Source organism: Neolamprologus multifasciatus, chromosome 13 (assembly GCF_963576455.1).
Source record: "Neolamprologus multifasciatus chromosome 13, fNeoMul1.2, whole genome shotgun sequence".
In the NCBI taxonomy this organism is placed as follows: domain Eukaryota; kingdom Metazoa; phylum Chordata; class Actinopteri; order Cichliformes; family Cichlidae; genus Neolamprologus; species Neolamprologus multifasciatus.
Genome location: NC_140451.1, coordinates 10,814,024 through 10,829,214, shown reverse-complemented (window position 1 = coordinate 10,829,214; position 15,191 = coordinate 10,814,024). Strand labels below are relative to the sequence as shown.

At 40.2% G+C, this 15,191-nt stretch overlaps 1 protein-coding gene across 1 annotated transcript in view; it reads right to left on the bottom strand.

Moving 5' to 3' along the window:
- wdr11 (WD repeat domain 11) overlaps positions 1-14,699 on the bottom strand; it is a 62,879-nt gene extending 48,180 nt beyond the window's left edge. Inside the window, exons 1-9 of the mRNA XM_085182564.1 lie at positions 14,465-14,699; positions 13,331-13,442; positions 12,287-12,440; positions 11,923-12,096; positions 11,380-11,581; positions 5,597-5,762; positions 1,875-1,977; positions 1,000-1,198; positions 164-264 (exon numbers count right to left, since the gene is read on the bottom strand). Of these exons, the coding sequence (XP_085038690.1) occupies positions 164-264; positions 1,000-1,198; positions 1,875-1,977; positions 5,597-5,762; positions 11,380-11,581; positions 11,923-12,096; positions 12,287-12,440; positions 13,331-13,442; positions 14,465-14,550 (1,297 nt within the window). The 5' untranslated portion in view covers positions 14,551-14,699. The remainder of the gene's footprint in view (positions 1-163; positions 265-999; positions 1,199-1,874; positions 1,978-5,596; positions 5,763-11,379; positions 11,582-11,922; positions 12,097-12,286; positions 12,441-13,330; positions 13,443-14,464) is intronic.
- Positions 14,700-15,191: the final 492 nt, after the last annotated feature.

Sequence of the window (15,191 nt, the reverse complement as noted above, 5' to 3'; positions counted from 1 at the left end):
TTCTCTCAAAAAATGAAAACCATCCTTCTATGATGAGAATGAGAATGCTTCAGCTGCACCAAGATGTGACATGTGTGACGTTTTGCCTTCCAAACAGCAAACTATACTGTCTGAGATGCGCATTGTAGTGGAGTGTTGATGGTGGTGGTGTGTTTAGGCATACCAATCATGCTGTTAAGAGACAGATCCTGAATCTTTTTCTGGTTTGGACCCAGCGGAGCTCCACAAAATGACACAGGGGAGTAGAGCGGCGACAGACCCGAGCTGTCATGGAGAAAGAGAAAGAATCATTCACCACATGAACTTCAGAGTGACATAAATGCATAAACACATGCAATATTTCATAAACTGCATACAAATTATATGCATTGCATTAACCTTCCTTAGTTAACTCAGCTTTCCCTTTCAAAACCACCTCACTGAGAATATAATTTATGTCATTATATCAAACGTAAGCTGAAAAACTTTTTAGGAAACATCAGACTGTCAATTTAGAGCACCGCAAAAGAAAACTTCTGCAACTCATTAGCCGTGAAACAGAAAACCCACCTGTCAAGCAAATGAATTCAAACAACACTATAATAAGAAAATTCCTCACATACTGACGGAAAGCAAAAACTTTTCATTCCTTTTTCATTTAATGCTGTAGATTTCTCTTGTTTGCCCACATTAAATTGGCTTGTTCACAGGCAGGCAGAATTCACTCTGTCTCACGTAGGAACCTGATTTAAGAGAGAAATACAAAACTGTTCTCGACAGCAGCGAGGGAACGCTCCATCAAACGAAAAGACACGTCAACGACAACCAAACCCCTCTGCACAGCCCACCTGCGCCAGTCACGATGAAGACTACATTTAGGTCAGAGGATTATTATTTAAAGTCAGCTTGAGTCACCTTACAAAGTAGTCAAACTTTTAACCGTTACGTCTAGCTTTCAACTGTGAAATTGTAATGTAACTTTGCAGAATTATTTGGCTTTCTGCATACGTGTGCGTGTACCTAGGATTGGCAGCAGCTTTGCCAGTGTGGGCTCTGAGCTCCCACAGCATGGCTCTGCCATCGCTGACCATGAGCGCAGCCTTGTTTTCGTTGACGGGGCAAATCACCATGCGATATGGTCTGACGGTCTTTGTGACTCGGATGGCGTCACACTGAGAGCGCAGGTCGTACACAAGCTCCTGGACACTCTGTTCTGGGTCTGGGAAACCGAAGGAATGAAGGAAAAATACGACAAAGAATTAGGAAGAGAAAAAATGTACAGCGAGGTCAACATGCAGGAGGAATAGTGGCAGATAGAAACCACATGATGGAAATTGTGGATTGAGAAGGACAAACAAGAGGAAAAAAATACAACAGTCTACACAGAGTAGATGTTCATAATACTGACAACGGAGGGGAAAAAGGAAGAAGAATAGGAGTATATACGATTGAAAGAACAATTTTGAGCACATTAGAAAAAAGAAAAATAGAGAGCATAGAGAGCTTTGCATAGATTTAAGGCAGTAAAAAGAGTAGGTGAGAGATACAAGAGGAAATTTGAGGGAAAAAAACGAAAATGGGTATAGAGAGATGTGTGTGGAGGAGATAGCAAGGAGAGTAAGTGAGGAAGAGAGAGATTCAGCGAGACAATTGCCTCCCATTGGCCTATCACGCTAAGCCAAAGATAAATGAGACAGTAAGGGGCTAAATGCCCTCTGGAGCATAGGAAAAAAGGCTACAGGATCCAATTGCAGTGCAGTTGGCTGAATAGATGATAACTGGGGGATGGAGCACTGAAGTGAGGAGCAGCTTAGGCGCTGAAGTGAAGAGTGAGTAAAGCACAACGGCTATGTGCAGATTGTGAGTGGATACACCATTGTGAAAAGGTTTCATACCCGCTGCTTCCTCAGTGGCAACCGTGGAGCGACAAACTCGCAGTGTGATACAACCATTCTCATGGAGACAGTAGAGGGCGTCTCTCTGAGCACAGGGAATCACCTAAACACATAGGGAGTGGAAAAAAAAAGGGGATCACGTGTGATTGTGACTCTGCCAAATGTCTATTTGAGACTTAATGTTGAACAGGTGGTATTTACATTTGCTCTAAGCACTGCATGAATTTGCCAATGTATTTGCTCCACAGCACGAGAACCCCCTAATACACTCATCAAAATCTACATGTGTAAATTTGTTTGGCACAAACAGAGGAAAACAGAGCAGGGGCTAAGCTTAATTAGCTTGTCAGATCTCATGCTAGTCTAAAAAGGAGGGATTTTTGCCAAAGGCTCCCATTGGGAAAAATATTATTGTGCAGACTTAAGATGTTATGGCATAGTCATGTTTTATAAATATATGGACAATAAGCTAAGAAGTTGGGAATTTAAAATATTGCTGACTACAGCAGGCAAGATCTATTATCATACAAAAAAGGGATACATTTAATAAATTATCCTGATGATGAGTTGTGCAAATATACAGCAGAATTCAGGACAGTTGTACTTCAAGTAATTATTCTACACTTTTACTCTCTCCCCTCACCCCTAACCAGTCGTGGCAAATGGCATCCCCTCCCAGAGCTTTTGTCGCGCTAAAGAGGAGTTTTTCCTTCCCACTGTCGCAAAAGGGGTCATCTGATTGCTGAGGCTTTCTCTGTATTATTGTAGGGTCTCTACCTTACAATATAAAGTACTTTGAAGTGACTGCTGTTCCACATTACAGCGAAGATAGAAGAAAATTCACATTTCTCGCAGCACAACGGACAACAAGACGGTCATCAAAAACGCTGAATGGCTTGTTTGATTTAACAGCTCTGAAAATAGTTTTATCTTAAAGTTCAAAGAAGCAGCAGCGTTTTGGGGCCAGTTCTAGCGTTGTATAAATATCAGATCCATTTCTGTGATCCTTTGAATATATTTATTGATGTGTGTGGGCATGTGCATCTGTTGTTTTATTGTGTAATTCTCCGTTTCATGTGCAGCAGTTTGGTTAACTTTGTTGTTTTAAATATGCTGCATAAAGAAATTTGGACTGGATTTGAATTTTGTGTGTAAAACTACCGTAATTGTCGGGCTATAAGCCGCTACTTTTTGCACAAGCTTTGAACCCTGCGGCTTTTAGTCAGGTGCGGCTTTTCTATGGATTGTCCATGATTTTTGTGATATCGTAAGACGATTCGTTTTGTTTTTTCCGCTGTTGTACGGCACTACGTTGCCTGGCGGAAGGGCATGTGATCAGACACACAGTATCTGGGTTCAAGAGTGGTATGTTGGTCACACGCCAGGCAACATAGTGCCGTACAAGTAGCGTGAAAAACAAACTTCAAAGTAGCGCTACGCGTTCAGCGGGAGGCGTGGATGACGAGCGGCGATAAACTTGCGAAAAGCAAGTTATGCTCAACTACACCGGTGGAATCTGACAGCGTGGAAAAGTGTGAAAACATCCACAATCACCAACGGATTTCAAAGGGCTGGACTGCTGCATGATGGAGAGGAGGACACCGCCACGGCCCTTCTGAGGGTGTTTGACTCTGACACTGTCAACGAGGATTTGTTTGGTTTTGAAAGTGACAACGAAGGAAAGAAGCTGAGAGTGGATGACGAAGCCATCCTGAGCCTGTTCGTATCCGACACTGGAGAAGAGGACTTTGGTGGTTTTAGTGCGCAGTAAGATGGTGGTGAATGACTGACTTTTCTTCTTGTTAAAGCCGTGTCACTGCACCTGAGCCTAAAAGGTAGTCCGAATCTATTTTTCTGGTGTGCTGTAGGTTATTGTTATGTACTACATTTGTTACTCGTTTATGAAGCACAGTACATGTTTCGTACTTGTATTTACCGCTACTTGTACATATACCTAAAAAGTTATGCAAATATGTACCCATAACTTGTTTTTCAAAATATTAATAAAAGGGGTGTGTCTCCAAACAGCCATCTCTTTCCTGACAATTCCCTTTGTGCATATTCTCTTACATATGATAAGTCAACATTGAAACACCTGCGGCTTTTAGTCAGGTGCGGCTAATGTATGTACAAAACAGGATTTTTCCCTGATTTTAGCTTGTGCGGCTAATATTCAGGTGCGCTTTGTAGTCCGGGAAATACGGTACTAGTTAAATTCATCTTATTCATAAATACGTGCATTCAGCTGTGATTGCTATTTTGACATCTTCACATTGCTTCTTTTGTTGGCTTTCTGAACATCTGATTTCACTGAACATACTGTACATTTTAAAATACCTCACTCAATTTATGCCAGTGCACAAAATATTCCAAATACTGAAATGTAAAAACTGCAAGACATCAATCTGCAGCCATTTGAAATCAAAGTAAATCAGCACCTTGTTGAAAATGAACAGATAAACAACAAATTGATGGATTTTGTATTCGTTTGCTATTGATAGATGGAAAAATGACTGTAGGCCATGTTGACCTGACAAACTGGCAACTGCACACTATGTATGCCCCAACCTGACAGTGGAGCCTCTGTACACTCGAGCATAGACCTTTGCTAAACTGTGTCATCAGTCATGCAAATTGGCTGGAAGACAAGCACTTTATAACACTTAGAGAAAGGAGGTGTTGGTCAGACAGAGCCTAGGCAGCTGAGTAATACCCCTTTGCTTCTGCCCCTAGTGACTTTAGATCTTACTCCTTGACTACAAACGCTCATTCTCTACCTTTGTGTTGTTAAACCATAGAGACGTTTATTAAAACAAGATCAGTGACAACCCAAATAAAGTATGATTTATGATAGGACAATAATACAAAGAACAGAGCGCAATTTCACAGAAGCAGAACATGTCATCGACTGCAGAGACGAACTAAGAACTGCAAACTGTTCCATGCATGTACATTCAGGCATGAAATTCAACGAGTTTCAAAAAGGCACATTAGGTCTCAAATACAGTAGAACCACCGCCGTGAAAAATAAGGAGAGCTACTCTGTGTAATGACAGGGCAGCACAATGGTCAATCTTTTGGAGACGGAGAGTAAGCATAGAAAGGGGGAGTGAACGGTGCGACTTTAAGACAGTTTCTGTTCAATTACTGGCACTGGAGCTGTGACAAATCCTCAGTGTAATACCCCCACAGCATTCATCAATTTCCAATTAGAAATCCAGACTTTAAAAGAAAGTCAAGTCTAAAGGTCAAGTCTGTCGCTGTGGAGAGGCAGTATAAAGGAAGGGGGGACTTTTTTCCCCCCTTGTTGCTAATGACAACATGGTCCTGATGTGCAGTTGTCACGCCCAATGAGGAGAAACAACTGCAGAGGCGGGTGCAAAAAGAGTTAAGAGCTTTATCATTCGTGGCAGGAGGAACTGTCTTCCTGGAGGAATCATCCATAAAAAAAGACAGATTTCAGTAAAGCTCTTCAAGTAAGATGCTGATATATGAGGTTTGTTAAAGCCACATAACACAGCCATCCTTTCACCAAGACCAACTACGGTGTCAGCGCAAAGCAGTTTAAAAAATGTCTTGCACATAACGTCAAGAGTAAGTGATTAGTGAGAACTCAGAGCCTGAAAATTTAATGCTGTTTTAAGATTAACTTTCATCCCTTCGAGTTTAACCGAGATCCATATTAAAGGGATTTTGCTGCGTGTTTTTGCAGCGTGCCTCACCTGGATGAACGGAACCCCGGAGCGCTCGATGGCCACCACACCCACCGTCTGACTGAGCTCCAGGTCCAGGATCAAAATTTCTCTGGGATAAAGCAGCAGCATGTGGTTTCTCTTCGAAGGTAGGTAGGATAGCTGCAGGCAGTCGTTCAGCGTCACAGCCTCTGCCCTAAAGCATCAGACAGCAGAAGAATGACAACAATGAAAACAGGAAGTTAGTTAAAACAGCCTGACACTGAAACTGAGAACAAACTAGATGGAATGGTAAATAATAAACTATCAATCTTTATTGACAAAAAGACTTTTCTTTAATCCAAGGATTAAGCATGTCCTGGAATAGCTCGTTTTCTCGTGTTGTTTACGGCGCAATTTAATGGACACAAAAGATGAAAAATGCAAATTACGATGACTAGAAATGAGGGTTAGATAATATACCGCTCAGTAAGTCAGTCTTATTCTCCAGATAAATCAGGATATAATGAGACTCTGTTGTAACAACAACACATGCATATGAAAAATGCAAATTCCATGCAAACCAATATGACGCTAGATTTAAAATTCAATATAACATATAAAAATATTTCTCATTTCTAAGGACAACTTGATATTTATTCACGTCTTCCCAAATAGAAGCTAGAATGAATGACTTATTATTGTTGGTTGGCTGATGAACTAAGCAGGTACTGTAAGAATTGCAAAGAATTTCCTTTACGTTACTTTTGGCTGCTCTGATTTGTTATTCACAGCGACTTCTTTCATGTGCGACTAAATTAATGACGGGTACTATTATCTGTGGCGGCAGCCAGTTTTGATCTCTCCGTATCACAGCAAAGCGGTCACAGGTACTTCTGTTCAGTACAGTTCACTCAAGAAGGAAAAAGAGACGATTTGCACTGAACTTACGAGCAGGTCTACAGCCATAACTCATTCCAACAGCTGAATTCCTCTAGGTCACGGCAAGATCAAATAAAAGAGAGACAAACCTTATAATACAATGGAGATCATTATCATCTGGGGAAAGTGTAACAGATAAAATAGACTCAGTAGGGGAAGCTTTAGGAGTTACTGAGCTAAATTACACTTTTAGCAGCTTACTGAAGTCAGAAAAGAAAGAGATAGAGGCTAGAATGTCTGAGTCACCAAAGGCAGAACATCAGAAAGGAACAGACCTTAGATTGCAAGCAACAGATCTTCAGAGAGAAATAAAAAAAAGAAAAAAGGGAGAAAAGGGAAATAAAAAGACCTGCAGCCCTCAAATATTCAGCTCTCCAATTACCAAAACATCACACGTCCTTCTCGCTCTCTCAGTCGTTGTTATGAATAAGGCATGAAGGCTACAGCGGTCAGAGGATCACACACAGTTACATATTGCTAAGTACATATACATATGTGTGCTCACGCAGTGAGTTTGCTATCAAAGACGCAGGATATTTGATAGCAAAGGTGGATGCCTTTATTAAAGTTTTAAAGCACTCTCGGGGTTCTATTATTTAACTCACCCAAAGGACATTAAAGTCAAATACTGTCTTTATACAGCAGTCACAGCACCTTGAGCTTGTTATCTACACAATACAAATTCAGTTTACACACACTGGCAGCTGCTGGAGATGATATAGCAGAAAACTGAACTGATGCTCACACTGTGGGACAAAAAAAACCAAACAAACCACAACCTAAAATACTTCTATAACAAAACCTGTCCATTTCAGTCGGTCACGTCACTCCATTACTGATCACTCGTGATTACATTTGTACATGTCTGTGAATGATCGGGTTCTCTTTCATGTTACGTTGTTTCTTTTTCGATTGCTCTCGCGCTACCTGCAGCCGAGCTTCAAATAAAACTCGAGAGTTTGTAGTGTTTGGAAGCAGGTGTTGCATGTGTACATCACCACAGTACAAAGCCATAAATCACACCTCTAAGACTGAAGTGAAGACTGAGCTTGAACAAAAGTCCTCAATTATCCATTTATTATCCAGCCACAGCTGCCCTAAAGAAACAGTGTTGCGAATAAGTGGTTGAATGTTTGCTTGATTAACCTCTGATTTTGAAATAAGTCCAGTTTGCAGTCGCAGGGCAGCATCGTACTGCCCTGAAACCAGCGAGCCGGCATTAACTGTGCATTTGTCGGTGTGGTTAGCGACTGTTCATCGAATGTGTCCAAATCAAGAGATTCAGTTTCATCAATTTTTGATCAGCAATGTGAAGAGCAGCACCAGTCAGACAGAACCCCCAACTCATCACTAAGATAATTAACTTTGCTATTCCCTGTTGTGTGGAAAACTACTCGCTCTGCACACAACATGATTTCAGATGAAGCCATGAATTTAAAAAAGGCATGATTATTCAGACTTACTGCTTTTATCAAAAACATTATGATTTTTTCATAATCATAAGAACTACAACTTCAAGCGTCTTAGTGAATTATTTAGATTTTTTTTTTTAAATCTAACTTATAAATATTTCTGTCAGTTTAAAAGAAAACATACATTAGTCGACGTTGCTCTGTATATGTAATAGTATAGCTGACTTCATTTTGATAAATGAACCAAATCTCTAGTGGCTAACACCCAGATTAATGGCTCCCTGATGGGACACTAATGCACACAATACCATACTGTATTCAGTAAGTTTCTGATAACGCTGTGGGAGAACAGTCTTGTTTAAATCCTCCATTTATCAACCACAAGCAGACAGAACCGGCGAGAGTAGAGACTGTAGACAAAGGCGAACTGAAGGATCCTGGATAGCAATTACACACAGTTAAAGGTGAGGAAGGAAGTTGTCACACATGGATAGAAGACTAAAACAGACAAAATGAGAAAGGCACGAGAGAATAAAGACAAGTAAGATTAATGGAGTGTTTGTTATCAGAACTGGCTTGATGGGTGGACAGAGAGACTGGGGCATGCTGCTATAAATAACCTGACAGTCACAACCACTCTAGCAGGAAGCTGCCAGCACATCAAACACGTCTACAGCTCATGCAACTTTTTCTAAATTAGCGCTTATACAACTTATCAAGTTTGTCAACTAATGGAATAAGAAGCCAGAAGAAGTGCAGCACTACTTCTGCTGCGTTTCAGAATTAAAAATCAATGTAGCAAATATGCCAAGTGATCAAATCCTTCCTTATTCCCTTGAGAAATGCTTCTCCCGGACCCTTGACTTGATTTAGCATCTGATCTAAGTTTAAAGAGGAATCTCACTGCTGTGTTGGAGAGACAGTTACATCAAAACTAGGTCATCTATGTAGTGAAGGTGCTGTTCCCGTTTTGTTTTTTTTTCTGCAATGACCAAAGAAAACAGAAAAAACAAAACAAACCAAACATAAAAATAGACCGTGTTAGTCCATACTGCTGTCAACAAAAGTGCTCCGTGACCTGCTTCTTACAGTGTTGCTTGTCGGGCCATTTTTATTGGTTAGGCTTGAAAAAGTGTCTGGAATACTTCTCCTGTTCACATAATTTGGAGGAGCTTTGCTGTCGAATGAACAGGGAGGTCTCAGGTAACACAGTGGGGAGTAAAATATACTCTACAGAAAGACCAATCGGCCACAACATTAAAACCACTGGCAGGTGAAGTCAATAACATTGATTATCTTGTTACACTGAGTAAGGGTGTGAGAAATGAAACAGCATGTGAACTGCCAGTTCTTGAATATGATGTCCTGAAAGCAGAACACGGGCAAGTGTGATCTTAGTGACCTTGATGAGGGCAGGAGTGTGATGAAAATAATAATGCTGGCTATGACAGAAAGGAGGCAAAATACAGAGCTCACTGTATATAGGCATGCATAACAACAGCCTGGTCTGACCGCTCATGCTGACCCCTCTCCACAGAAGAATGAATGTGAGAACTGGACCGAGGAGAAGTGGTTCTGGACTCACACGTCAAAATTTATTTTAGATCAGGAGCTATTAATATTCCTCAAGCTGTCATGTGAGAAACTACATCAATAATATCAGACAATAAAAATGTGAAATAGGCATAAGAAGAGAAAAGACTTTATCACCATTTAATCAACATTTCCAAAACTAAGTGTGAACAAAAATGGCTAATGTTGTTTAAATTTGTATAAATCTGTTCACATGTGAGGGCAGATCCAAAGAGAATCAACATCCTCTCTGACAATGGCTCTTTTTCCTCCTTGAGAAAATACAAACAAATCCAGCAGTGATACTGGTTTAAAGTGCTCTCCCAGCAATGAGTCAGATTGAGCAGGTCAATCGCTGTTTTCATCAAATAATAAATATATAAATAAAACTTAATTGAATTTCACATTCTTTTCATAGCTTTCGTTGTAAACCTCTTCACCGATTAAAATATAAAAACTCAAAATAAACTTTTGAAAATGTAAAATAAATGGATGGTAAATGGCCTGTATTTATATAGCGCTTTACTAGACCCTAAGGACCCCAAAGCGCTTCACACATCCAGTCATCCACACACTGGTGATGGCAAGCTACATTGTAGCCACGGCCACCCTGGGGCGCACTGACAGAGGCGAGGCTGCTGGACACTGGCGCCACCGGGTCCTCTGACCACCACCAGTAGGCAACGGACGAAGTGTCTTGCCCAAGGACACAACGACCTTGCTGGGGCTCGAACCAGCAACCTTCCGATTACAAGGCGAACTCCCAAGTCTTGAGCCACGATCGCCCCTAACTTTACAGTCAGTTTGATCATTCAGAGTTTTTGCAGGCACGACAGGCACTGACTTGATATTAGGCAGCTGCTTTTAATGTTGTGGCCAAACAGTGTATGCTTCCAGCCCTGTACATTACAAAGCCTGGTTAGTAACTGAGATTTAGTTCATATGACAGTAAATAAACCTTGGTGTTTACTTAAAAATCATATCATACATTACAATCAGAGAAACTTCACTTCTATCATGTAACAGTGATAACTATGACTGCCTTAAGTCAGTCCTCTTAAACCAGCCTTTTTTGCACCACGGGCCGGTTAAATGTCAGACAATATTTCCACGGACTGGCCTTTAAGGTGTCATAGATAAATGCAACAAAATAAAATGATACAACCAAGACAAAACCTGTGGTATTTTTGTAAATATAATAATAAGCACAAATTCACTGTGGAATTGTATAACTTTATTAGCAGCATCCTCCTGAAATCCAACAACATTGAGAGTAACATCCTCCTCCTTGCCCCTAATGCTCTTTGGTCGCTATGGTAACGTGTAAATATTTATTTCAAAATAAGACACACAACTACAACACGGGAAAAGACCCAGGCAAACCGAGTTAACGATAAAAAAATCCCGAAAACCATAAATTTCACACCCGAGCCTCATCTCTAGCGGGCCCGGTACCAAACAACGTGGCCCGGGGTTGGAGACCGCTGTCTTAAACCGATAAGACTTTGTAGTTTACTTTGAACAACAAGAGACAAAAACAGGGAACTGAACAACATTGAGCCATAGCATTTCAATAAAACATGACACCGAAAGGGTGACATAACCTACAGAAAGTTTGATTTAAAAACTGACTTAACTATTGTAACAAATTTATTCCACAGATTATCCTTTAGCCCCTACATAAGTGTTGAGATGAAATTCAGACATTTATTAAAATATTAACATGCTGTACTGTATGAAGATCTTGGTTTTTCAGTAAGTAACGTCTTAAAAACCCTATAATACTCCTAGCATAAGAGCTTCATTAGACTTGTTAAACTTGAAACAACAGTCTATGTGTCTCAAAAAAAGGATCCAAAATATTTTAAAATAAAGTCAGGGAAGGAAAATTAATTTAATTTCACTCACGTGGGCTTTTCATTGGTAATCAGCACTTTGACCTTGTTAAGGGCCTTCTTGGCACCAGTAGGGGCCGGAGCTGTTGCAGGTGCAGGTTTGGTATGCGCTGGGCTCGCATGAGGACTGGCAATGTAGACCTTTTTGCCAGCGCTGCCTGGGGGTTTGGAGTAAGAAAAGTCTGTGATGAAGACGATCCCTTCACTGGTCAGCACTGGATAGGAGAAAAAGGACAGAAGAATATTATAAAGATTCATTTGCTTATAAGAGATTGTCAGATGTCAATATTCTGTTTTCAATTTGCCATCTGTTATTTGTGAAAATCTCTGCTTTGACTTATCTTTTTCCACAAAAAAATAAAATAAAATAAAATACCACTGGTTAAATTGTTGGCATCACAGAATACCAGTCACATGCTTTCAGATATAAGATATGTTCAACCATACTGCAATAAACAGTAAATTTAAGAGATCAAGCATGCCCTGTGTATGTGGGTGGCAAAGTGAAGAATTCGAAGGCTTTGTTAGTTTTTTGGTAAGTATTTTGTTCACCTACATGCCATGTTGGAAGGGTCAAAAGGGTCAAAAGAAAAGGAGAGGATATTCTCAGCGTAGCTTTTTTTCCACAGTTTGGTGCCTGTGTCTCCATTCCACAGAACAATGTAGTTGGGAGGATGGACAGCTAACAAGAGATCACGAGATGCATCCTGATTCCACAGCCACTCCAAGTCTGACAGAGGGAGCGAGCAAAACAGAGAAGAGGCGGTGAGAATGGAAGCGTAGTGCGCACCAGCAGGAGTGGCAGTAACAGCGTCCTAATGAAAACAAATAGTCAACAGCAAACCATCGGCTCAGTGTCTCTTCTTGGCAGGACTGCCACTGAGCTGACAAACATGTTTGGTGTCTTGCAGCTGTCTTACCCCCGATAGGTTTGGAGTGCTCCTGTATCTCACAGTGTGCTGTGCCGCTGACCACATCCCACACTATAATCTTCCCCGAGGCATCTCCCGAGGCCAACCGCAGACAGTAGGGTGAGCTCAAGTTGTGGTAGTAATTTTCCCTGGACCATTTTACCTTCCAACATAAAACACTAATTGAGTCTCTGGGAGGAATATCAGGTAAAGCTGTAAGCCTTCTACATTTGTTGACAGAATTCTCAGAAAGTCAACAACAGAAAAGAAGAAAAAACAAAACAATAACAGCAAGGTCTGAAGATGTATGATGAATTTCACTAAATGCAACATTGGGGAGAAAAGAGAGAGTAAAGGACATTATAGGAAATGCATAACACTGAAATGAACATTTTATATGTGAAATAACAAATTACTACACATACAAGCTGGTGTTTAAATAATTGATTATGTCTGTCTATTTGCTCCTAGGTAGGCATGCCCTTTACTGTAGGTACTTCTTTTTCTATTTCCTTTTTTCTTTCATTCAGCAAGTTCTCTTATGTCAGGCTGGGTGGTGAGGAATAGCTTGTTGCTGTGGCAGCGGTGCTTTACAAGATTAAAGTGTTCTTTATAGTGAAGAATGAAAGGCCCGGATTGAGCCCAGACACTGATAATCACTGTAGAATTTATTGCCCATTATTTACTCTTCTCTTCTACAACACACATGCACGCGCACACAGACCCAAACAAAATGACTCTCTGTCAGTGCTCTATCTGTGTTGCAGGTGTTGGTTTACAAGAAGTAGAGAGAGCCAAAAGTACTTCACTCAAGGTCACACAATGCTAACATTAATACTGTGAGACATAAATAATACAACCCCACAAGGTGTGTTCACTTTGTAGCCTCATTAGTGTGCCTATTCTCCAACGGCTTAACTTAGTGGTATATATTAAATCATATTTTGAAGTCTACGGAGCAGAGGCGCAACAGTGAGTCAATTAATTCGTGTAATTAAACAGCAATTATGTTGTGGAGGGAAACAATTAAGCCAATTTACTTCTCAAACTCACCTTGACCACATTTGCCTTGTGTCTCTCCAGCACCTGGATGGTCTGGGCGGTCTTAGGATCAATTATGAGAATACTGGAGTGACATCCCTGAGCTATGAGCCCCTGCCAGCCCCTACAGACCACGTTAGCAAGGCAGAATAGGAGGAAGAGGAAAGAAACAGATGAAAGATACGTGAAATGGTTTGGGAGGTGAGACATTGATGTACAAAAGATAACATATGATTCAGACTGTGAACTCTGGACATTATGAATTTAAACGTATGTTTCCAGTCAGCCTGACGCTTAAGTGCACCCTCTCCAGTAAACACAGCATTATTCAACAACTGTGTCTGCATTCTGATTTCTGTGCTTTCCACTCCATGTCTAAATTCATCTTCTTTCTGTGTGCGTACAAGACCTGCATGCATATTTGCCTGGAGTGCATCCGGACTGCAAAAAAATCAAAGCTCAATGACACAACAAATTTCAAAATTCAAACATAACTTGAAGCTAAACTTTCAGTTCCAATGACAAAAGCTGCAAGTGCAGAGACTGTACTATATGCTACAACTACACAAGGTAATTTATCTCATATGATGCGTACATAAAGTTAAATATTCACAAGGACAGTTCTCTTTTTAAATATGTCTGGTGAAAAGCAAAAATAACATTAAAAATAACAACTACACAAGGTAATTTATCTCATATGATGCGTACATAAAGTTAAATATTCACAAGGACAGTTCTCTTTTTAAATATGTCTGGTGAAAAGCAAAAATAACATTAGAAGCAAATGTATCATATTTAGGTTCATGTATGCGAAATGAAACTTTGGCACTATGCTGCACTAATCTAAAGTTTGATCACGCGAGTCCGACTGCGTTGACAGTCTCTGCTGGATTGCTGTGGAGGATGAGCCATTAGAAATTCATCAGGCCCGACAAAATGTCACATGACATTGTACAAGAAATATACCCCGCATGTTTGTGGGCTCAATGACAAATTATCAGTGGCCGTTCACGCTGACAACTTTACATGCACCAAAAAAGACAAGCCACTAAACTGACACGATGCAAACATCAGTTCCTTAACGTCATCTTTCACTCGCCTATTGAATTAACCAAATTATGCTAGCAGCAGAGAAGCGGTACTCACCAATCTACGGCGGTTTTATTCTGCAAATTGAGAGTGCCAGTTAACGTCCGAGCCGCGAGTTTAATGTTGACGGTGTAAGGAATCATTGCTCTTCCTAAGGATTTCTGCTACGTTAACATTTAATGAGTAAACACTGCTAAAATTAATTAGCTTATTTGTATCGGCTCTGTTGTGAATATTAACAGGAAGTGAAATGGTGTTTCTAAATAGGATGCCGTGTAGGAACAAATTCCAGCAACAAAGTTCCGCAATGAATACAACAATACTATCCCCCACCCCACCACCGCCAAAAAAAGAGAGAAAAAAGAAAAAGAAGCAACCAAAAAAAAACCCCAAAAAACAAAAAGCAAATAAAGTTGTAATATATGTAAATAATAGTTACAGTAAATACTGTAACTGAAAAACATACAGGCTACATTTATTGTTTTAATCTTCCCAAGATTATAATAATAAAAATAAGTCAATAAAATAATAAAATACATTAAATTAAATTAAATCCAAAGTTGCCTAAAATACAAAAGTGAATAAGCCTCAAAACAAACAGACACACAAACAGCTGCTTTCATTTTTCTTCACCAAATGCTGCATTTATAACACAGAAGAGATACCAGTTTCACAGCTGAGACAGACAGACAGACAGACATATTATACCAGAAAGCTGTTTTCAGCTGCTTATTGACAGAGGGTTGCTTGGTTGATTGGACATATTTTTATGCAAGTTGCCATT